The sequence below is a fragment of the Camellia sinensis genome, chromosome 3 (assembly GCF_055761805.1).
Source record: "Camellia sinensis isolate YWXY chromosome 3, ASM5576180v1, whole genome shotgun sequence".
Classification (NCBI taxonomy): Eukaryota; Viridiplantae; Streptophyta; class Magnoliopsida; order Ericales; family Theaceae; genus Camellia; species Camellia sinensis.
The window spans coordinates 228,046,134-228,071,466 of NC_138963.1; the positions used below are offsets into that span (position 1 = coordinate 228,046,134).

The 25,333-nt window shown below is 32.5% G+C and overlaps 1 protein-coding gene across 19 annotated transcripts; it reads left to right on the plus strand.

Moving 5' to 3' along the window:
* The first annotated feature begins 14,913 nt into the window (after window positions 1-14,913).
* On the plus strand, window positions 14,914-21,076 carry LOC114269311 (uncharacterized). Of its 19 annotated transcripts, none has more exons than XM_082922451.1 (13): window positions 15,180-15,258; window positions 15,350-15,450; window positions 15,921-16,029; window positions 16,229-16,346; window positions 16,850-16,966; window positions 17,601-17,906; window positions 18,134-18,522; window positions 18,979-19,078; window positions 19,416-19,469; window positions 19,569-19,655; window positions 19,768-19,833; window positions 20,106-20,234; window positions 20,357-21,076. In XM_082922451.1, the coding sequence occupies exons 3-13, from the start codon at window positions 15,971-15,973 to the stop codon at window positions 20,675-20,677; spliced, it is 1,746 nt and encodes a 581-aa protein (XP_082778577.1). In that variant the 5' UTR covers window positions 15,180-15,258; window positions 15,350-15,450; window positions 15,921-15,970; the 3' UTR covers window positions 20,678-21,076. The 19 variants fall into 19 exon arrangements, with proteins under 19 accessions (XP_082778580.1, XP_082778581.1, XP_082778577.1 ...); XM_082922450.1 differs by having other exon boundaries at window positions 15,938-16,029; XM_082922446.1 differs by having other exon boundaries at window positions 15,941-16,029.
* Window positions 21,077-25,333: the final 4,257 nt, after the last annotated feature.

Sequence of the window (25,333 nt, forward strand, 5' to 3'; positions counted from 1 at the left end):
TTATTTATAAATTTTTTGTCCTGTTTACTATAGTTGTATATTTGCTCCTCATTTTACAATAGTCTTTAATTTGTGTTTTGAGTTTGTCCTTCAAGAACATTATGTCTTTACCTTTGACCTTTCAGTCAAAAACATTACATATCTTTTGAAACATTAATATGGAGTAACATTCTGAGTGTATATTTGCAGGATTCAAAGAGCAAGGCCTATCATTATAGATCCAGGCTTATACCATTCACAGAAATCTGGTGTATTTTGGGCCAAAGAGAAAAGATCTATGCCTTCTTCATTCAAGTTATTCATGGGTATATTCTTAACTTTTGCCTTGTATCACTATTCTATTGTCCATGTGGATAACTCAAGTACCTGTTCATCTGTGTTCAGTTTTTCACCTTAGAATCAGGGATGCTGATGTTTTCATACGTATGTGGTCTCATAAACTAATATATGTTAGAGGAATAAGTTAGTGGGATTTTCTGTACTTTTGCGGTATTATAGTGATACATTTTTGAATCAGATCCTGTAGTCCTCAATTATGATAAACCACCACCTGTTTGTGTGTGGCTTTTTGAAATTTAGGATTGATATTTGACCTCTTTGGTTCATATAGGCATAACTTGATGACAAAAAGCATGTGAATAGGAAAAACATAGCTGAAATTTTGCATCAAGCATATTTAGTGCATGTTCTAATGAAGTTTGGTTTGAGTTTAAATTTTATATTAATTTGCAATTTAGCATGAAGCCAGACAAGTTTATTTATGTTTTATTTGGTTTTAGTGGTCAGGTGTGATTTGGTAATGTCAAAATTTAGTAGACATGGATCCATGGGCCTTACTTTGGTTAGGTTATATTGGGTTATTATGTGTGGTCTAATTTAGTCGCTAAAATAAAATGTTTTCAGTACTACCACCTTGAACATCTTGACACATTTCTTGTTATGTCATAGAAATCTGCACGTTTTTTGGTTTGGTCACAATTAGAGCAGGAAATTGATATCGAGATGATGGGGATGGTGTAGGTGATGCTTTCTGAGCAGGAAATTTGAATTTTAAAAAATTTGCACGCAGACACGTTGCGGACACTTAGGAAAATACGTGTATATCACTTAAACACATTAAACACATAACAAGTTTTATTTCTCTTCATTTCTTATTATTTCTCACTAAATAACCCCATCCAAACAAGACTATACTGTAGAGGAAAAAGAGATGATGAATTGCTTATTAGTTTTATAGTAGAGTTTGTATTAGTTTTATAGTAGTGTGTGCACTGTCTTAGATTACAAAGTCCACCTGATTTGGAGAATGGAACAATGGGTGCTGATATTCTTGATTCATAATATTTTAGCAGTGGGGTTGATATCATTTCCCTTTAAAAAAAAAAATCAAGGAAATATCTTAATCAATATACTATACACTTTCCTAGTTCCTTCTTAAAATTAACATTTGTCCTAATAATTCTTTATTTAATCAGTAGGGATATTTATTTAAAATTAACATTCCTATATTGTTATAATATTATTCTTTGACAATAATATTGTTAACCTTACTAGATTGTCTAGTGCTGCAGCCCTACATGCATGTACAATAGTAATGATGAAATTTTTTTTTACCAACCCAATATGTAGTCAATACTAATGATTAATCTTTTTTGTTTGCAGATGGTTTTGGACGTACAAATGTGGATATGACTTTTTTTGACACGTACGGAAGGGCATTGTTTTTATACCTCTGTCCGTATATATAGTGATTCGTTCAGTAATAATTGTTTTGCGTGATAAATATCTCAAATATGGCATGGTAAAAATTAGCATTGGATGTGGTATAAATTAGTTTTTGGGACAATACATATTAGTTTTTTGGTGTGGTACAGATTTCCTCTATTATGTATATTTTTAAATTATTGAGGTTGGAATATACTTGGGTCGTATGGAATTTGTATTACATATGTCGAATGGAATGGAATTGGATGTTGAATGGAATTTTTGGCATGCACGTTGTCAAATGGTTGATAATATATATTTAGTATTGATGGATTTTATTGTTTATACATTGTATAAGTTGTATTAATAATGGATATAAGTGGTTCAGAAATTTAAAAAAAAAAAATTTATTTGTAATATAGTATTTGGCTACTAACTATTTTGGTAGCCAAAAACTATTTTCAAATGTTTTGGCCACTAATAATGTAGTAGCAAAATGAATAAAAGTTGGCATCCTTTGGCGACTAAATTCTATAGTCGGCAAATAGTTCAATTGCCGACTAAAACTTTAGTCTCTAAATAGTTCAAATTATTTTTGTTATAACTTTCAACGACTAATATTTTTGTCGCCAAAAATGTCACTTTTGCCGACTTACTCAACTTTAGTAGCCAAACGTTAACGTTTGGCGACCAATAATTTAGTAGCTAAAAATTTCCTTTTCGGCAACTATTTTTTTGGTCGCCAAAACGTAACATTTGCCAACTAAAAAAATTAGTAGCCAAATGTTGCATTTTCAGCGACCAAACACGGGTTTAGTCGCTAAAACATTCGCCGACAAGGTTTAGGCGACTAAGTTGGCGACAAAAAAATTTAGTCACTAATTAATTTTAGCGACTAAAAACATAACATTTGATGACTAATATTTTAATCGGCGAAACTGTTATTTCTTGTAGTGCGTTGTTTTGATGTTTAGCGAAACATGGATGCAATATCTCTGCTATCTATTGGATTTATTTATTTACTTTTTAAAAAAGAGAGAGAGGTGGCCCAATTAATAAGAAGATATGAAGCAAGAAAACCCACCAATCTGGTTGTTTGGATCTTGCCCTGAGCATATTGGGTAAGGGGGCACACATTCACTTCCATCCCACAAACTAAGATATGTGAATGTTTTGGTTGTAATTTTTTGAATTTAATTTTTTAAAATACAAGTTTTTATTTTTTGTGTATTTTAGTTTTTTAAATATTTTAAGAAATTTTTTTACTTTTTAAATACACTTAATATAAATACAACTAAAAAGTATAATATTTGTGAAATTTTTTTTAAAAATTCATTAAATACAAACAAAAAAATAAAAATTCAGTACATTTTTGTATTCTTTTGTATTTATTGATTTTTTAAAATATTTTTTTACAAATATTTTATTTTTTAGGTATATCTAAGTTATGTGCATCTAAAAAGTAAAAAATTTATCTAAAATATTAAAAATATTCACAAAAAATTAAAATATATATATATGAAAAATAAAAAACTCAATTTTCAAAAATTAAATTTAAAAAACCGAAATCAAACAATCATATTACTTCCATAATATCTAACTCAACTCAACTCTCCTCTCCGTGAGAAAAGTGAGAGTTGAATTAATAAAGATTCCATTCCGTATATATGTACAAAAATGTTTGATAGCTCTAAAACAAGAGCACCAATTGGTAAGGTTCACATGTTGATGTGATGTGAGTACTTCTTTTTGTTTTTTGTTTTTTTTTTTTTTTTTCATTCATTGTCACGTAAGTAGAGCTCAATTTAGAGCTCTACCTGCGTCTATAGCTCTCTATCACTTCCGATATATGTAATCTATATCAGATGTAGACACAGACACAAACACGCGAGGAATGACTGTTTGTTTATCACCAACAACAACAACAGGGCTCCACTCCTCCACACCTTCACTCTACCACCACCAACACCACCACCACACCAACTTTGACGTGTCTCCTCTCTTAGCGTCGTATCTCTATCTCCCTCCTCAGCCATTTAATTATATAATATAATAATATTAACATTAACATGACAAGAACAAGGGGTATGCTATACCTGGGACTTGAATGGTTGTTTGATTTCATGATTCACCGTAGTGTAGTACTACTAGCAGGATAGGATAGGATAGGATAGGATATTGCCCTGTTGCTGTTTTTTGTTGTGTAGTGTTGTATGGGTTTTTTACATGTAACAGGGGTGGGACATAAATACACCAACTGTTAATAGCTAATATTGTTCTGTTATTCATTTCTCGATAACTTAAAAAGAGAAATAATATACAATTATTGTTACATAATTAAATTTAAAAAATAAATCTAATTTTTTTTTTTTTTGCATGAATAACACTACTCAAACTTAAATTTGAGTAGTAGTGGCACAAATTGCATGAAAGAACCAAAATGAGCATTATCTTCTTCAAATTACATCTCAAATAGCCACAAGATATCCCTATTTAATAATAAATTATTATTTTAGACACAATCAACTTATTGTACAAAAGAAATAGTGTTATTACTTAAAAGGAATTTTGTTAAGAGTAATCTAATTTGAAAGCTCTAAATAGAACTCTAGTGAGATAAAAGAGAGAGAGAGTAGATAGAGATAGAGAGAGGAGTGTGGACTCTATCTTCACATGAATACTCTTCACATCATTAAAATTACATTAGAGCTCTTAAATTATAGCTCTCAAACATTATTGTTTTGTTAATGTGTATCCTTTAAGTATATTTTAAACAAGTTTAAAATGATTATATCTTTTTAAATGCAATCACTTTCACGTAGAATTTTAATGTACAAACTTTTAAAATTTATTAACATTCGTCTTAAGAACATATATTAATAAGGCCAAAATATTTAAATATTAAATGGCATATTATCATGTGTTAATATAATAACATGGTATCACTGTTACACTCATTTTTTACTTATTTTGTAATGGTATCAAGTCATCACCAATAACCACTATCACCCGCTATCAATAACCCACCATTTAGGCATGGTGAACCTCTAAAAAAAATGAACTTATCTTTTTTTAAAATTGTATTTATGGTTATTTTTAAAAAATAAATGTGCCTAAATAAAGTAGGCATAATTATTAAATCAACTTAATTTATTTTTATAAATAATTTACATATGAGATTATAACATTAACAATTTAAATCATGAAAGAGAAGTCACAGGTCAAAATTCTACCAATCTAGTCTACGTGAATAAGAGGGAATAGGGTACCTGATGTGTTTTTAGGTTAGATAAATTAAAAAATTTAAAATTTTTAGTGAAATATGGGGGAAAAAAATGAAAAACTAATTTTTGGGTTTGAAAAACTAATCAAAGTGATTTTTGAGTTGACTTTTTATTTTTATTTTTTATTTTTTATTTTTAAACACAAATTAATGAGATATATGCAACGTATGTAATTTGAATTGAATGCATATCTTTTTAGGAGAAATTAGTGAAGGGTTAGGGGATTCCAGAGCCTCTGTAGGGACCGTAATTGTTTGGGGTGTCTTAAAAAAAGTATATTTTTTTATTTTTTTAAATTAAAAAGTTGAAGAAAAAAATATGGATGTTTAGGTTAATTTTTTGACTTTTTATAAAAAAATATGTATTAAAAAATTATATAAATAAGTATATAGGAGAAATTAGTGATGGAATAGGCCGTACGGTCGGCAGTGTAAGGGGCATTGTGGTAGTGTGTAGGGGAAGAGATGATTCTCTCCTTTGCGGGCATAAATTAGACGGTGTTGTTCGGCTTATGGGAGCCCACTACGGTCCTGTTTTGCTAATTGGAACCGTTCAATGTATAAAATTCGTTAAGTACTATATACTTGTAAAAAATCACATTGATAGAATATCGATAGCTATTTGATCGGATTAGTTTTTTTTCAACCATTAACTATAACACCGTCCATGTTTTTATACAAAACTGATTTGATCATATAGTTAGCTATATTCGACCAACATGATTTTTTATAGGCATATAGTACTCAACGAGTTCTACACATTGAATGATTCGGATTATCAAAACGGGATCCGTGATGGCCCTCACGGGCCGAACAACACAGTCCTTAAGCTTGCCTCCGCCTGTGTAATTTATCCTCACCAAAGTCGAGCACAGTCGCCTTCCGTCAGAGTGAGTTATCTCACAATTTGTAAAAAAATAATTTTTTTATATTTTTTTGGTGAATAGTGATAACTTTTTAACTTTTTTTATGACTTTTTCACCTTTTTTTTTTTGTAAGTTGCAAAAAAATAGAAAAAGAAAAGTCATTTTGGGGAAGCCTAACCCCAAAATAAAAAATTGAAAAAAAAAATGGCGCAGAAGCAAAAATTGAGTGGAGGATGAACAGAGAGCATCACTAGCGTCCCATTCTTTCTCCGGCAACCTTCGTTTCTGGCAACCTTTCTCTTCTTTGTCCTTATTCTTCTCTCATTGTTGCAAATCTCCTTTTCTATCGCAGATGTCATTCAGATCTGTCTCAGATCTCTTCTTCTAAACAAGGGTTTTCAGATCACCGAGAAGAATAGGATGAAGAGGGGTCGCGCTAGCGGTGGTGCGATAGTGGGTTTGAGGCGCTGCTGTGGTGCGAGGGTGGACGACGACGTAAGGAAGAGTAAGAGGAAGAGCAATTGCGCGGCTGAAAGGTTGTACCGAGGCGGGTTCTATATCAATTTACACAATAAAAGGAAAGGTGTGCTTGAAATTGATAATGACGAAATGGGTTTGGCTTAAATCTGATTTCAAAATCACACTAACAAAACGAGGCCAACGCTGCTTCAGATTATTACCGAACCCAGAAAACATAGGAAACTTGGATTGCTTAGGATTGAAATTACTGAATCAACATAATAATGCCTTAGTTATTCATTAATGGCTTTGATTTGTTTAAATTGAAATTTGCATTGTTGGTCCAACATTCAACAATCTCTGTTTCTGCTTCAACATTCAACAATCTAAAAAATGTAGAGAGAGAGAAAGAGATAATCAAGAAATTTCAATGGTGTTTAGTGGCTTGAATCAATTATTATAGGTCTTCTCGCTGGAGTGGAAGGGCATTAGGACTCTTTTTCCCAGATTTATTTATTTTTTTTTATTTTTTTGAGGGGTTAGTTTTGCCCCCAAAACGACGTCGTTTTAGGGGCTAGGATCCGGACGCAGGGGATGGGGTGTGGGGTGGGCAGAGCAAAGATAAACTACTCCCCTGCCGCCCCCAAAATGCAGCAACATTATTGAGTGATATAGCGGGATGGTGGCGAACCTGGTGGTGTGGTTCCCGCGCTTGGCAGAGTCCGAATCATTTTAACTGTTCTTATTCTTTTTCTTCTTCTTCTTCTTCTTCGTCGGCCCCACCTCCTAAACCCTACACTCCCACTTACCCAACTTTCTGTTGGACAATCTTCACTGTATTTAAAAAATTTAATTCTATTGTGTACACAACAACAAATAGAATTTAAAGAAATAAAGAAAAGGAGAGAATTTGTTTGATTACAAAAATCAAACATGAAATAAAAATAAAAACAGATTTTATTTTGTTACATAAACAAAATTAAAATCTAATTTAAATAAATAAAAACAACACTGAAAATAAATTAAATAACTTACTTGATTTAATTTCTTTGAATTATTTTCTGATCAAGTCCAGTGTTTGACACTGTGTCCTTAAGACAGATTCGTCCTCTCCACGGTGCTTTCAGAATTCGGACGTCTATCTCCCAGGATGAAATGATCTACCACAAACAATAGCAGCACTACTAATTGTTTGCCTTACGAACACACTAAGTGTTTACACTCTTTCTTTCGGAAATAGAATGCAGCAAGATGAAGAATAGAATTAGCAGAGGTGAAATACGAAATTTCTGAAAAAAAAAAAATCAAATGAGGGTGGTCCTATTTATAGATGTGAAGGTGGCTCTTGGATTTGAATTGAACAGGTATGTGGCTCTTGGTTTTGAATTGAACAGGTATCATACCTGTTGGGTTTTGAATTCAAACAGATAGTAAAACGGGAAGGGCCCTGTTTGGGTGTGCACTAATTCCAAAACAGTTTATTTCTGTTTGAAACCGGGAAGGGCCCTGTTTGGATGAACAAAAAATCCAAACCAATTTAATTTGAATTATGGATTTTATTTTAATAAAAAATAAAATTAAATTCAAATGTTTTTGGCCCAAAAAGATTAGAAGCCCGACCGGACGGACGGCGGCGGCGCGCGTGTGTGGTGATTTTTGGGTCCAATGGGTCTAGCCCATTTTGCCCATAACCTCTCCCTCTAAAACACTTGGGTACCCCTTGGGGCACACCCCAAGTATCTCACCCTAAGCCTTATAAACCCTTTCAAAACTTCCCACCAAATCAATGTGGGACAAGCCAATTTACAACCTTAAGGAATTTCCACCAAAACTCCATTTCCATGGAGCACACTTTGGCTTCAATTTCCCATTCACTCGGTAATGGTTTTGAGCAACCAAATATACCACGTGAATCACAACGCGGCATAGAACGCGTTACCACTTTGACCCGAGTAAAACGACACTCGGGGCCTACCTAAAAAATAGACCGAACTTAGGAAAAAATTCTGGTTTTATCCAGAATTTTATAACCATTTCCAACAATCCCCCACATGAATGGAATTTGATGACAACGGAAATGCAACAATATGCAGACTTTAACGAAAGAGTATAAGTCGAAAATATCTTGCATCAGGATAGGTAGTTTTCGGCTTTGAACCTTCCCTAGTGATAACCTATCGGACTTACTGGCTAACCAATGGACGCGATGCCTTGAATTGTTCAGCCGTTTGTGTAAGCCAAGACAATAGATTTCACACAAAATATCTTCTAACACATCGTGGTTCTCACTGTTTTGTTCATTTTGGCCTTGAACGCACCTGGTTTTCATAAGTGTTTCTAGAGAATTTAGCCTCTTCATTCTCATAGAACCGGCCCCAGTTCAACACTCAAATAGGTGATTCTTATTGTGAGTATCTCTTTATACTCGTCTTGATTTTATGCCTTAATCAAGATATAAGTAATCATTAAAAGCAAAGCTTATCCTTACACCCCTGCAGACAACATATGTTGCAGATATCACTCTCACCATAGGAATGGGTAGGAATTTTAATCCCTTGGTGATTTCTGGCGAGCCATACATAACTTAGTTGTCCCTTTGAACTTAGTTCTTGGGATCTCCAGTCATATAAGTAGGGTTACCATTATGACGACTCTTATGTAATAGGCTTTAATCCCATCCCCTTCGATGAACTATACACTAGCTCTTTTGTCAAACCTTTTGTTAACGGATCCGCAATATTCTCTTTAGATTTTATATAATCTATTGAGATTATTTCGTTTGACAACAATTGCCTTACGGTATTATGTCGACGACATATATGTCGTGACTTACCGTTATACATGTGATTCTGTGCCCTGCCTATTGCAGATTGACTATCACAATGAATGCAAATAGCTGGCACAGGTTTTGGCCACATTGGAATGTCTTCTAAGAAGTGACGAAGCCATTCTGCTTCTTCACCTGCTTTGTCTAAAGCAATGAACTCGGATTCCATTGTGGATCGTGCGATGCAAGTTTGTTTCGTGGACTTCCAAGAAACAGCAGCGCCTCCTAGAGTAAAGACATATCCACTAGTGGATTTTGAATCTTTAGTATCCGATATCCAATTGGCATCACAATAACCTTCGAGTACTGTTGGATATCGAGTAAAGTTCAAACCATGATCACGAGTAAATCTTAGATATCTAAGAACCCGAATGATCGCTTTCCAATGGTCTTCTCCAGGGTTGCTAGTGTACCTACTCAATTTACTGATAACATAAGCTATATCAGGACGAGTACAATTCATTAGGTACATTAGGCTTCCAATGATTTGGGAGTATTGTAACTGAGACACTGCATCACCTTTATTTTTTGATAAATAAAGACTGATGTCTACAGGTGTTCTAGCTAAATTCAAATCATCCTTGATAAATTTATCAAGAATTTTCTCAATATAATGAGATTGAGATAATGCATATCCGTTAGATGTTTTAGTAATTTTCATTCCTAATATAACATCTGCGACCCTCATATCTTTCATATCAAATCTTTTGTTAAGCATCTGCTTAGTTGATTTGATCATGTTTTGACTGCTTCCAATGATAAGCATGTCATCCACATAAAGACAAACTATGACATATCCTTGGTCAGTGTTTTTAACATAGACGCATTTGTCACATTCGTTTATCTTAAACCCATTAGTAAGCATTGCATGATCAAATTTTTCATGCCATTGCTTAGGTGCTTGTTTTAATTCATAAAGGGATTTTACAAGTCGACAAACTTTCTTTTCTTGCCCTGATACTACAAACCCTTCGGGTTGTTCCATATAGATCTCTTCATTTAGATCACCGTTTAAGAAAGCTGTCTTAACATCCATTTGATGTATTTCTAAATTAAACAACGCTGCTATAGCAATAAGCATGCGAATGGATGTTATTCTTGTCATAGGGGAATATGTGTCAAAATAATCCAGACCTTCCTTTTGTCTGTAACCTTTAACAACAAGTCTTGCTTTATACTTGTCAATTGAACCATCTGCTTTCATTTTTCTCTTGAATATCCATTTATATCCAAGAGGTTTAGAACCTAGTGGAAGATCCACCAATTCCCAAGTATGATTTTGCATAATGGATTCAATTTCATTATTAACAGCCTCTTTCCACAAAGGTGCTTCAGGACTTGTCATTGCTGCCTTAAAGCTTTGAGGTTCATTTTCTAACAAGTATGTCAGAAAATCTGGACCAAAGGATTTTGATGTTTTTGCTCTTTTACTCCGTCTTGGTTCATCATTAGTTAAATCCTGTTGGTCGAGACTATTACTAGTCTCTTGTGTTTGATTGTCATTAGTCTCTTGACTTTGTGTACAATCATAAGTTCTTTTCTGTGAACTTAATTCCTGTCCTTTCTTGTAAGGAAAGACATATTCAAAAAACACAGCATTCCTTGACTCTATAATAGTGTTCACATTTATATCAGGTATATCTGATTTATAAGTCAGAAACTGATATGCACTACTATTCTGAGCATAACCAATAAACACACAATCTACTGTTTTTGGTCCAATTTTAGTCTTTTTAGGAACAGGTACTTCAACTTTTGCCAAACACCCCCACACTTTTAAGTATTTGTAGGAAGGTGGTCGACCTTTCCACAATTCATAAGGAATGCTTTTGGTTTTCTTGTGGGGTATTCTATTAAGAACATAATTAGCAGACAATATTGCTTCCCCCCACAAGTTCTGTGGTAAACCTGAACTTAGTAACATGGCATTCATCATTTCTTTTAGGGTTCTATTCTTCCTTTCAGCAATGCCATTTTGCTGTGGAGAATAAGGGGCTGTAGTTTGGTGAATAATGCCATGTTGTGCACAAAATTCATTTAATGGTGCATCATATTCACCATCCCTATCACTTCTAACCATTTTAATGGTTTTACCAAGTTGATTTTCAACTTCTGTTTTGTAGAGTTTAAACATTTCTAAGGCTTCATCTTTACTTCTAAGTAAATAAACATAACAATATCTTGTGCAATCATCGATAAATGTTATGAAATACTTTTTGCCTCCTCTAGTTTGAATAAATTTTAAATCACATACATCAGTATGAATTAATTCTAGAGGTTCGGTTTTTCTTTCAACCGATTTAAATGGAGCCTTAGTTAGTTTCGCTTCTACACAAATTTCGCATTTATGATTAGGATTAATTTCAAACTTTGGTATATAATCTAAACCAATTAATCTACGCAAAGCATCAAAATTCACATGTCCTAATCTACCATGCCATAAATTTGACTCAAGAATATAAACAAAAGATGTGTTATTCTTATTCATAGCAACTTTCGGTACAACTGTCATTACATTTAACTTAAAGAGACTATCACTCATGTATCCCTTACCAACATACATACCACTCTTTGTTAATACAAATTTATCAGACTCAAATACAAGCCTAAAACCATTTTTACTTAACAAAGACCCAGAAACTAAATTCTTCCGGATGTCAGGTACATGCAGTACGTTGTTGAGGGTCAGTTCTTTCTCTGATGTCATCTTCAAGATTACTTTCCCTTGTCCAGCTACAGTAGAAGTAGAAGAATTTCCCATGAAAAGTTGTTCACCATTTGCTGCCTCATTGTAGGTAGTGAACATCTTCTTGTCCGCACATATGTGACGAGTTGCTCCAGTGTCAACCCACCACTCTTTGGGATTTCCAACCAAGTTAGTCTCAGACACCACAGCAGAGAGGTTGATGTCATTCACTCCGTCAGAGATGTAATCCAATTCTGTTACATTGGCCTGATTGGTGGTCTTCTTACTTGTACTTCCATGATTCTTTTTAGGGCGGCGGCAGTCAGAAGCTCGATGTCCAGTTTTGCCACAGTTATAGCATTTTCCTTTGAACTTCTTGCTACTATCGCCTTGTTTAGGACCATCTCCAGTAAACTTCCTCTTTTTGTTATGTGGTTTTTGAACTTGTTCAACCACATTAGCCTTGGACTCAATGGGATTTTTCCCATTCCTCTTTTCAGCCTTTCGGTTATCTTCTTCAATTCTTAATCTTACAATCAATTCATCCATAGTCATCTCTTTACGTTTATGTTTTAAATAATTTTTGAAATCTTTCCAAGCTGGTGGTAACTTTTCCATTAAAGCAGCGACTTGGAATGACTCGTTAAGAGACATACCTTCTGAATGAATATCATGCAAAATTATTTGAAAACTTTGAACTTGAGATATTACCGTTTGGGAGTCTACCATAACAAAGTCCAGAAATTTACCGACGACAAATTTCTTCGTGCCGGCATCTTCTGTCTTGTATTTCTTCTCCAAAGAATCCCACAATTCTTTTGCTGTTTTCAGAGGACTGTATACATTATACAGCATATTGTCAAGGCCATTTAGGATGTAGTTTCTGCACAGGAAATCTGAATGTTTCCAAGCATCTACAGCGGCAACAACTTGCCGACCACTTTCACCCTCTTTAAGTGCTGGAGCCTCTTCATGGAGAAACCGGGCCAAATTAAGAGTTGTAAGATAGAACAGCATCTTCTGCTGCCATCTCTTAAACTCGGTACCGTTAAATTTTTCCGGTTTTTCTCCATGATTGATTGGTACATGAACATGGTTCTGGATAGGGACCGATGTAGGTGTAACAATAGGAGTACCACTGCCAGATGCAGTTTCAGTTGTAGTAGCCATAATCTCTGATTACAAAAATCAGAAAATATTAAAACACAAATTAATTTTCTAGTTACTAAAACCAGAAAATAATTATAAACAACAAAATAATTTTATTTTCCTTGTTACTAAAACTAGAAAAATAAAATATCACAAGAATTTTCTGTAATACCAAATAATATTCTGAATTGTTAATGACACCAGTATCGTACTACTAGTTGTTGTCAAAGAAAAGAGACAGTATATTACTACTATCTGTCAAATAGCATGAATCACTATTTATTTTTCCAACCAGAATATTAATTTGAAAACACAGAAAATTAAATACAATGAAGATACCCAAAAAGGGGTCTGTCTTAAGACTGTTGGACAATCTTCACTGTATTTAAAAAATTTAATTCTATTGTGTACACAACAACAAATAGAATTTAAAGAAATAAAGAAAAGGAGAGAATTTGTTTGATTACAAAAATCAAACACGAAATAAAAATAAAAACAGATTTTATTTTGTTACATAAACAAAATTAAAATCTGATTTAAATAAATAAAAACAACACTGAAAATAAATTAAATAACTTACTTGATTTAATTTCTTTGAATTATTTTCTGATCAAGTCCAGTGTTTGACACTGTGTCCTTAAGACAGATTCGTCCTCTCCACGGTGCTTTCAGAATTCGGACGTCTATCTCCCAGGATGAAATGATCTACCACAAACAATAGCAGCACTACTAATTGTTTGCCTTACGAACACACTAAGTGTTTACACTCTTTCTTTCGGAAATAGAATGCAGCAAGATGAAGAATAGAATTAGCAGAGGTGAAATACGAAATTTCTGAAAAAAAAAAAATCAAATGAGGGTGGTCCTATTTATAGATGTGAAGGTGGCTCTTGGATTTGAATTGAACAGGTATGTGGCTCTTGGTTTTGAATTGAACAGGTATCATACCTGTTGGGTTTTGAATTCAAACAGATAGTAAAACGGGAAGGGCCCTGTTTGGGTGTGCACTAATTCCAAAACAGTTTATTTCTGTTTGAAACCGGGAAGGGCCCTGTTTGGATGAACAAAAAATCCAAACCAATTTAATTTGAATTATGGATTTTATTTTAATAAAAAATAAAATTAAATTCAAATGTTTTTTGCCCAAAAAGATTAGAAGCCCAACCGGACGGACGGCGGTGGCGCGCGTGTGTGGTGATTTTTGGGTCCAATGGGTCTAGCCCATTTTGCCCATAACCTCTCCCTCTAAAACACTTGGGTACCCCTTGGGACACACCCCAAGTATCTCACCCTAAGCCTTATAAACTCTTTCAAAACTTCCCACCAAATCAATGTGGGACAAGCCAATTTACAACCTTAAGGAATTTCCACCAAAACTCCATTTCCATGGAGCACACTTTGGCTTCAATTTCCCATTCACTCGGTAATGGTTTTGAGCAACCAAATATACCACGTGAATCACAACGCGGCATAGAACGCGTTACCACTTTGACCCGAGTAAAACGACACTCGGGGCCCACCTAAAAAGTAGACCGAACTTAGGAAAAAATTCTGATTTTATCCAGAATTTTATAACCATTTCCAACACTTTCAATCCATTGTCTTTTCCTTTTCCCCCATTTGTTTTTATTATCTTATATTTTATTTTATTGTGTTTTTGTTCATTGTAGGTAGTATGAAGAGTTCTCGAGTTCGAATTGTTATTATCATTTTTTTTATTTTCGTGCCGACAGACAGTAACTGATTACCTGTTCCCCAAACCCAAATCCCTCCTCACATACCCATCATAATTTCAATCCTTATCATCATCATCATCATCATCACTACTAGGGCTGTGCAAAATACCGCCCAACCCGCTAAAACCGTACCAATCCGCATCAATCCGCACTGCTCTAACCGCTAACTGTGGTTTAAATTTTAAAATTTACAATCCACCAACCAAACCGCTCCGTTCCGCTATAGTTAATATATATATATATTTTTTAACTTCCAATGAAATATCAATGTAAAAATGAGTGTGAGAGAGATTTAAGATATAAAATTTATTACAAATTAATAGTTATATATATGAAATATATTATGTAAAATTACTTTGTGTTATATATTTAAAAAACATTATATAAATTAGTATTATATATTATACAAATATATGATAATTAACTAAAATATTATTCAATCTGTCAAAAACTGTTTAAATCATAATTTGTCAACCTATTAATTCACTAATCTATCATTTAATTTATAATTTTACTCTCGATCCGTCCGAAGAACGTCGCGCACACTCGTAATCACTACTAGTCGCTTCTCTTTCACTTTCTTCTTCTTCTTCTTTATTGTAAAGTATATAATGACAATAATTTGGTGTTACTTTACAGCCCTTGTTCAGTCTCTCAGTCAGTACGAGATGAAAGTTCCTTTTTTTTTTGTTTGTTTGTTACTCGTTCGCTCTCTAAACTGGATGCTGCGTCTCTCTTGTGTAAGCATTTCCCCACCCTTTTTTCTTTTTTTTCCTCGTGTTTTTTCATCGAAGAAATTGTTGACCCACTCCACCGCTCATTGGTAGTAATCTTCTATTTCTATAATAAAATCAAAAAATTTGGGGAGGGGGGGTGGGCTTTGTCGGTGTAGCAGTTGATTAGTTTGTGTCTGAATCCTGATTGATTGTTTGTAAATATTGGTTGGGTAGGGGGTGGGTTAGGGCATAGGGGTGGTGGTGCTGGTAATCCAACCAATTGCATCTCCTTGTGTTAGATTTGGTTTTTGTTTTTGTTATTTTTTTTTATCAAAAAAAAAAAAAAAACAATAATGTAGCTTCTTCGTCTTTTCCTCTTGGTGGATTCTTCCTTTTTCCACTTTATATTATAGTTTCCCAACTTTTGCTCATTAAATATGTACTGTTGTTGTTATCTGTAGAGTAGACTGTCTGTGTAATATAATCTCTTTCAGATTCTTGCTTCTTTCAGTAGGGAGTACTAGAAGAAGAAGGGGAAGAAGATATGATGTTGCGAGTGAACTTGGGATCCTTTGATTCCTGCCTCTCTTCAAGTTTGCAGGGGTAAAACCTTCTTTTTTTTCTTTGCTTTTTTTTTTTTTTTTTCCTTCCTTTTTTTTTTTTTTTTGTTTTTATAAAAAAATTCCCAGTTAAAAAAGACTGTATTCATATGTCAATCAATTAATCACTTGAGATGAGATGAGATGAGACTTGATTGATTGAGAAGATTATTAATTGGTTGGGTTGGCTATACTGCTTGCAGATGCAGTAGTGCTCCTCCTCCTCCTCCTCCTCCTCCTCCTCCTGACAATGGTATGCTGCTGCCCACCAATGTGCTTAACGTGTCACCTAGCAGGCTGCCTTCCTACCCTTTCAACTCTGTATGTATAAATATCCTTCTAATTTCTCAACTCTTGATGTTAAATGCAACTTAGAATCTAAAATATCTCTTGCAAACTATTAGGCAGTTCGGGAACTATTAGCTCTGCTCGAACTATGCCACCTCTTGCCGTTGGGCTGCTGCCCCTCTTCCACCAACTAGGAACTGTTCTATTGTTCTCATTCTATCGTCCTCTCTACATTATGGCAAAATTTTATGCAAATATCAATCATATAATTTTATTTAGTTATATTTTATTCACATTTCGCTTACCTTTTCCATTTCCCTTTCCAAATCGATCCTCAAATCTCCCAACCAAACACAACATTAGTAATTGGGATCCTGGTGTTCCTTCTGTTGATTTACCTAGATATATTTTATGTATTGAACAATAAATTCAGAGTTTTGCCATGGTTTCCTTCATTTCCAAAGAACCGAGCACATCCTTCTGACCAAAACTTGAATACTTTTTAATTGCATTATCATTTGTATGTTTTGACACAGGCTCTACAGTTGGAGAGCACATTCAGTGACCAGTCTACCTTTTGTTGGGAATCTGAGAAGGCACCAGGTTTTAGTTCCATTGCTTCCAATTCTTCATATGTCGCCCCAATGATGAAGGTTTTTTTTTTTTGTTTAAACCTCTTTATTTAACAGTTACTAGAAAAAATGATAAACAAAATGGTCAAACTTTGTATGTTGTATGCCTGTTTGTTGCAGGTGTTTTGTGCATACTTTCTGGTTGAAATATCTATCTAGCTTTATATCATTGCTCAAACTATAAAAGCAATGATCAAATATCTGTTGTTTATTATCTTAAAACTATATATCCCTTGTTTAGGAGCTTTGAAGTGATGTTCTCTTGATTCTTCATTCGTTGCTATCAAAAGTGTATCCAACTAAATCAATTTTCTAGTTCTTTATGGACAGCTTCCTTGGATTATAAATGTGCTCAAGTTAAGGGGTCAATTCAGATTCTTAGAACCTTCAACTTTTATTGGATGTGAGGTTTTGCTTTGGGTTTACACAGTCATATTTGTTGTCCTCTTAAACATATTGATTAATATGCACACCTCAAGCCTCATTGTTCCCAGTACTATTTTTTAGTACACCTTTTGTTTTAGCATCCAACCCACCACCCCCACACAAAAAAAGAAGAAGAAAAGAACATATATATATGATATAATTACTGTTTGATCTTTGTTTGGATCTATTTGGATCTCTCTCTTTATGTTTGCCTGCCTGTATACTGCAGCCTTCTGCAGAGCTGATGGGGGAGATTGCCTCACTTGAGATCGAAATTATGCATTTGGAATGTTATCTTCTTTCACTCTACCGAACTGCTTTTGAACAGCATTTACCCACCTTAATGAAGAGCAATGGACCCTATTTACTGTATAACTCAGGATCACCAATGAAAGTTATAGCAGATCAATCATGTTATAAAATAGAGCCTGACACGTGGAAAGGTGGTAGGGCCAGTCATTCTCAAACTTCTCCTCCGTGTGGGTTGCCTGGTTTTGATAACCTGAGTCATGCTGCTCCTCCAAAAACATCATCCGTAAGGGTTAATACACCTCACTACCTAGATAGGTTAAAAACAGCTTACTTTATGTTATCTAGCATGATTTTATAGCTATGCAGTGTTTCCCCCATACATTGTAAATTTAAATTACTAGGCATGTTTGTTGGGTAAATGTCGAGACACATTTCTCATATCCTTACTCAAAGTGCCAAGCATCCAACACATTTAGAAGAGTCCATTTAACAAACTCTCCATGTTTGCAGGACCAGAAGAGTGCTGATCCTGGCCATCGCAGCCTTGCAGATCACTTTGGTGCTTCTTGCATTGATGAAGCCCTTTATACTCCAGATAGACTTTCTGAAGACATTGTCAAATGCATGTCTTCTATTTACTGCAGGCTTGCCAATCCTACTTCAACTCATGCAGGCTTTTCAGTTTCTTCCACTTCATCCTTGTCCTCCTCAAGTATATTTTCTCCAAGAAATGTTTCTGATAGTTGGAGTCCACATTGCAATGGGGAAGCTACAGGGCTTGGACAATTTCAAGGGTTCAAAGGGGAGAGCATACCATATGCTGCAATGATAGAAGTCTCAAAGATATGTTTAGATGATAATAGCTTCAACTATGCTGCTAGAATGCTACAAAAGTTAAGGTGATGCACTTTTATTTATCCACTAGCATAAAGTTCAACCAAGATATCCACTTGTTTACTAGGATGGACCTGAAAATCTCAAATAATTGTCCATTTTACCCCATCCTATGGCTGTCTGAAAAGCCCAAAATTGGGTCTACACAGTTTAAACATGAATGATTGTTTCCTTATTTTGCTGCTCAGTAAACAATGTTGATACTTAAGGCAAGACAAGACAGAAAATGTAGAATTATAAGACCTACTTCAAGTTGGTTCTCCTAGTTTCTTTTCAAGAGAGAAAATAAATAAATAAAACTGAACCAGGTCCCAATTAGCCTGACCAGAATTGCTGAACACAATAACAGCCCCTCAGATTCAAGGAAAGAGGGAGATGTTGATTAGCTTTTCTCTGTAAGGGAAAATAATTTTATTTATCCATCCAGTTATTCTCATCTGTTTATCTTCAAAGCTTTGTAGGTCTTTGGTTAAAAGTCTAGAGAAGATTGACCCAAGGAAGATGAAACGCGAAGAAAAGCTTGCATTTTGGATCAACATTCACAATGCCTTGGTGATGCATGTATGGCTTACAGAACTTTGAACTTTCCTTCTAACATTAGCTTCCTAACAAAGCACGTACTCTTGAGACATAATTGTTGAATAAACACTATAACAAATGGAGGAAATACAGGTCTGGAAACCACATTATAAACAGCATTCCTATCAGAAGATGTGGAATGTTAAATGTCAATTTAAGTTGTGTTTTTCTTAGACTCGCCTAAGTCAACAAATCCTTCAATCCCGATTACTTGGGTCAACTTCTCCATAATGCTAAGACTGACTATAATTAAATTTGCATCCTGTGATCAATTTAGTATTTGCTTCCTTTTTTCTTTTTTCTTTTTGCTTCCTTGCAGGCATATTTAGCATATGGAACTCATACTCATGTAAGAAGTACTTCTATTTTAAAGGTAAAAACACGCGTGATTATTCTTTTTGTCCATACATCTATCAGAATGTCTATATTCAGCAGCAAATATTAATGGCTCAGTCACAATCTGATCTTTCAGGCAGCGTATAATGTGGGTGGACATTGCATAAATGCTTATATCATTCAAAGCTCCATCTTAGGAATCCGGTCACACCATTCGCTGCCGGTATGCTGTGTACTTCCTGTACATGCACACATTATTATGCATGAAAGTTTTGATAACTTGACACTAATAAAACATTATTTTCTTTTACTATTTTATGCTTCATTGATTGCAGACAAGTCATAGGGGGAAAAGGGGGTGTTTCTCTATCATTCCGTGTCTCAAACTCAATTCATTAATGGTTCAAACTTTTATTTCAATTCTTATGCCTTTTTGGCATATGTAGGGTTCTTTCACGTTGGAAATCCACATAGCCAAGGAAATTAACATGGTGGTGGTCAATCCATTTCAAACCAAATTATAACAATGCCAGCTGACTATATTCAAAACATGGAAATGCTAGAAACTAGGAACTTAAATGCCAGTTAATTAATGCCCTATGATACTTGAAGACATAATGTTTCATTGTTTTAAATGAAAAAAAAAATCATTTACAAATACTTTTCTCGACAGTGGCTGCAAGCACTGCTGTATCCAGGAAAGAAGTATAAGATGGGAAGCACGAGACATGTTTATGCCATTGAATATCCAGAGCCACTTGTTCATTTTGCGCTTTGTTCGGGGGCATACTCTGACCCTGCGGTATGAAAGTCCTCTCTGAGAATTTCCTGTTAGTGGATTCCCAGAGCAGTAATCACAGTTTGAATTGAGTTAGTTTTTTTTTTTTTTTTAAAGGTTTTTTTAATGGGGGTATATGGATGTAGGTTCGAGTCTTCACAGCAAGTAGTGTGTTTCATGATCTCAAACTTGCCAAAGAAGAGTTCGTACAAGCTAGTGTCTATAGCTACAAGGAAAAAAAAATATCCCTGCCAAAAATGCTTTACTACTTCGCTAAGGATATGTCACTGGATATGGCTGGGCTGTTAAAAGAGGTTAATGGCTGCCTAACTGATGAAGCTCAACAAAAGGCTATCATAAAATGCTTGAAGGGTAGACCTGACAAGTACATTCACTGGTTACCGCAGAGTTCAACCTTCCGGTATATCATTCATAGAGAATTAGCTGAAGGGATAATATCTGATTGATCAGCGGCTTTTTCACTGTATTTATGAAGCAAGCATAATTTGAGTGCTTCGAAAGTTAAAATCATAAATATGGCAAATAGTTTTTGGTTGTATAAATATATAGAGAGAGAGAGATAGATATATGGGAAGAAGGAAATTGATGATGTGTACCCTTCTCTCCAGTAGAATCCCACTCTTTTTATTGTGTTTGTGAATTGTGATAATGTGCATGTATATGAATCCACTGATTTCTTGTAAAAAATGATTTATTGTTATCATTTCAGTAGAATTTCAGAATTCGTCTATTGTCAATGAGAAACTCGTGTACGGAATGGAACATTTTGTCAGGCCTGAAACAAGTAAATAGAAATCTCTTCCAACTTGGTTTGGATTTTGGGAGAACCTCATTTTTTGATCTCATAACTAATAAGTTTCTCCCACTCTTCTTATCGAGGCTACTTATATTCAATAATTGATATTTGATTCTACATAATTTAGGTTGTAGAGCTGGTAATAATTGTCGATTTTGCTAATTGAAAATGGGATTGTTGTGAGTGGAGAGATTGGAAGAGCAAAATAAATTGGGAGATAAAATAATGCATTTGCAAGTGTCTTCTTTTATAGTGATAAAATTAGGTATAAACAAATCTTTTTTGAAAAATGATAGCATATTGATTGTTATAATTGAAAAAATAAACTTTTAGACAAAAATTTTAAGGATTTTGTTAATGAAATACTGAAAAGGCACTTGCTAAGAAATTCACATCATGTTTGGATTGGGCAATTTAAAAAGACAGTAAAATAATTGTATTTCTCTTTATTCGTATTAATTGTTTGGATTAGTAAAGATAAGTGAAATTATGTTATATGTAAACATAGTGATAGATAAAAACTCATTTCACTTATAATTCTTGGAAGGACCTTTGTTTGGGAGATAGAGAACCCTGGGATTGAAATTCGTGTCTAGTATTAATTTATTATTTGGTAAGAAAATTAAAAGTTCAACTAATAATTTCTCATATTTTGAATAACTCAAAACCTTGGATGAAGTGGGACATAGATGACTAATCCTTTGGATTAACTCAAAACCTTGGATGAAGTGGGACATAGATGACTAATCCTTTGGATTAAATGGTTAATTGACAAAATATTTATGTCCTTCATTTTTTTTTTTTTTTGGTCACTATTTTATTTATTGATTTATTTATTTGTGTTCAAATTTTAGTTTATGTTGGGAATGGATTGGACATATATATATATATATATATATTAGTAGGTGACCCATGCTATCACGGCAATTTGTTTTTAAAGTAAAAAATTAATTTTGAGTATTAATATTTTATATGTATAAAATTTGAAAAATTGAAAACCTACAAACAAATTTTTTATGTAAAAGGCTCATAAAAATAATTTCTTTCAAAGTCATAAAAAAAATAAAAAATAAATAAATAAAAGTGTATTCTCAACCTAAAATCAAATCTTCATTTGTATTAATAAAATTTATCAAAAATCATGAATTCCGCATGTATCAAAATATTTCTTTTTTAAAAAAATAAAAACATCAAAAAATTCTATGATATACAAAGTATTATGATTATTAATTAAAAAGGTCTTTACTAATTTCATATATTTTTAATTATGTCTAAAGCGTATGTTGTTATATTTTAATGTAAATGTTTTTCATATTCTCAAAAGAAAAAAAAAAAAAAAAAAAGAAGGCGGTGCAACATGTCTTTAAATATATGCTTCAAGTAGTGCTTGATTATAATCTATTATATATTTTTATATGACAATATTTAAATATTTTATTATACAAAAAAATGCTTAAGGTAGATTGACTCAAAGGTAAGATTTATCCTTATATTAGTAACATTGTAAAAGTTATTCATATTGATACATAAAAATTACAAATTCAAATCATAAACAGTGTGTTCAAAGGGAATCAAGTACAAAATCTCTATAATCCTAATAATTTCAGTTCTTAAAGGGGTTTTAATTAATTATCATATATATAAGTAGTGTTTTTCCTTTACTTAGGTTGTATGACACATTCTAAATTCAAAATTTTTATTAAAAAATTATTCAAGAAACATCAATATGTGCCTTAAATATGCACAATCATTTTAGAATTTGACATTTGTCAATTTATCTTCTAAAAACTTAACAAAAAAAGTATTGAGTTCTATTATTTTAATCAATCAATATCAAATTTGATGTTACATGTGTATGTAAATCACTTCTAGAAATATGATGTCTTATATAAAATCACAATGGAGTTAACTTTAATCAATGTAACGATATTTTATAGTATAATATGTGTTATAAAAGAATAATATTAATTTAAATTTAAATTATTTATTTTAATAATCTTAGCATTATCGTTCTATAAAAATGTTAGTAGAATACTTATATATAATAAATTAGTTAAATTATTTGCTTATTTTAATAATTTTAGTTCTATTGTGCTATAAAGTGTAATTATCATATATTATTTTATATGATATATATTAAATTATAAGATAGTAAAATAAACAATCATTTTGATATTAAAATAGGGTGAATCACCAATAAATCTCAAAATATGACATTGTGAACAGTTTAGTCCTCTCTTTTTTCTTATAAGCCCAAAGCTTCCATTAAAGTAAAAATTACATAAAAAAGGATAGTCGCTTACATGTTTGGGTTTAACTTTTTAGGAATAAAAATGATTTTATCAAAATGTAAAATTACACATTTAGGAAATTTGAACTACAGAAGTTTTGAATTTTCCCTAATTCTATAACAAATCACACGTTACGAACAAAAACTTAACAGTCTAATATAACACTCCAATAACGTATCACTTCAATGTAACACACTAAAAAGCTCATTGGTATATTTTTCTCAAACGTAACAACGGAACACTCAAAAAAATTTATTTGGTATACTTTTCCCAAATGTAACGTTCCAATGTAAAAAAAAAAAAAAAAAAAACTTTAATGTACTTTTTTCAAACGTAGCACTTCAATCAGTATAATCTTGAGCATAACACTCTAATGTAACATACTCCAATGTAACACACAAAAACACTAAAAAAAACTTTTTAGGGTATTTTTTTCAAACATAACACTCATAGTTTGCAATTTTACATTTGTTCAAACTTTACTAAGGAATATTTGTACTCCTTTTAGAATAGAATCTCACATTATCTTCTTTTTTTTTTGTGTTACATTGGAGTTTTATGTTTGGGAAAAATACTCTAAGAATTTTTTTTTTTTTTGGTTACATTAGAGCGTTACATTTGGAAAAAGTACACCAAAGAATTTTTTTTTGTATGTTACATTAAAGTGTTACACCAAGAAATTTTTTTGAGTGTTATATTGAAGTATTACGTTTAGAAAAAGTACACTAAAGAGTTTTTTTGTGTGTTACATTAGAGTGTTACACTAAGAAGTATTTTTAGAGTATTATATTAGAGTGTTACATTTGAAAAAATACATCAATAAGGTTTTTTTCTATGTTACATTAGAGTGTTATACTAAGGAGTTTTTGTGTGTGTTACATTAATAAATTTTTGTGTGTGTCATATTAGTGTGTTACGTTTGAGAAAAATATATTAAGAAGTTTTTATGTGTATTACATTAGAGTGTTATAATAAGAATTTTTTTTGTGTATTACTTTAGAGTGTTATACTAAAGAGTTTTTTTTTTAATGTTATATTGGAGTATTATGTTTGGAAAAAGTATAGTAAGAAATTTTTTTTACGTGTTACATTAGTGTTACATTTGGATATTAATTAATGTCAATGTTATAATAGGGACGAACACCACACCAATAACTGCACAAACGAGGTAACATCATCCACTTATAAATCACTTCACTAAATCTCCACAAAAAAAATAGAAACGTAAAAACTTACATCACCTACGCACACCCAGCATTAAGAAAAAAATTTAAACAAAATCACACGTAAGAGCAAACAAGTAAACTTTCAAACCCCCAAATCAAGGAAATAACATACCTAAAATAAAAATGACTAATTGGTTTGAAATAAAACTTTTAGGACTAAATGGAATAACTTTTCTCTAAATGGGATTTATGAGTAATATTTTCTTAAAAATAATAGTTAAATTATATAGAAAATTAGTAAGATAAAACTAAAAGTGATTCTAATTCCTTATTTTTATTTTTATTTGGAAAATAAAAATATGTATAAATGGAGCTACACAATTTTTTTTAAGATTAAATATACATATATTCTGATTGGATTAAAAAGAAAATACATAAATTAATTATATAGAGTATTGATTTTTTCTTTAATATTCTTTTTAAATTATTTATACATATTGTATATAAGCATATAAAATTTAAATTAAACATAAATATTTTGTAATAAATAATTTAATGTTAAATAAAAATTAATATTAAGATATCAATAAGATAGAAAAAAAATAAATAATAAATAATTTCATCTGTATGGTGTGCATAATTAAACACATTTTGTCTTATTTATTTATCTATATATCAAAATATATATTTTTTCAAATATTATATTAATTAAATTAAAATATCAACTATATAACAATATATGAAAAATAAGTATTTCTCAAATAGAGTCCATATAAAATTGGTTATCATAATTGAAATTCAGTTTCTGTATAATTTTATATGTAAATTGAAAAGGCATTCTGATGCGGC

Coding starts and splice junctions, on each gene's coding strand:
- LOC114269311 (XM_028210618.2), top strand. CDS start 15,322: ATGACAATAATTTGGTGTTACTTTACAGCCCTTGTTCAGTCTCTCAGT. Junction 19,470..19,568: donor GAAGTACTTCTATTTTAAAG/GTAAAAACACGC, acceptor CTGATCTTTCAG/GCAGCGTATAATGTGGGTGG. Junction 20,235..20,356: donor GGGCATACTCTGACCCTGCG/GTATGAAAGTCC, acceptor ATATGGATGTAG/GTTCGAGTCTTCACAGCAAG.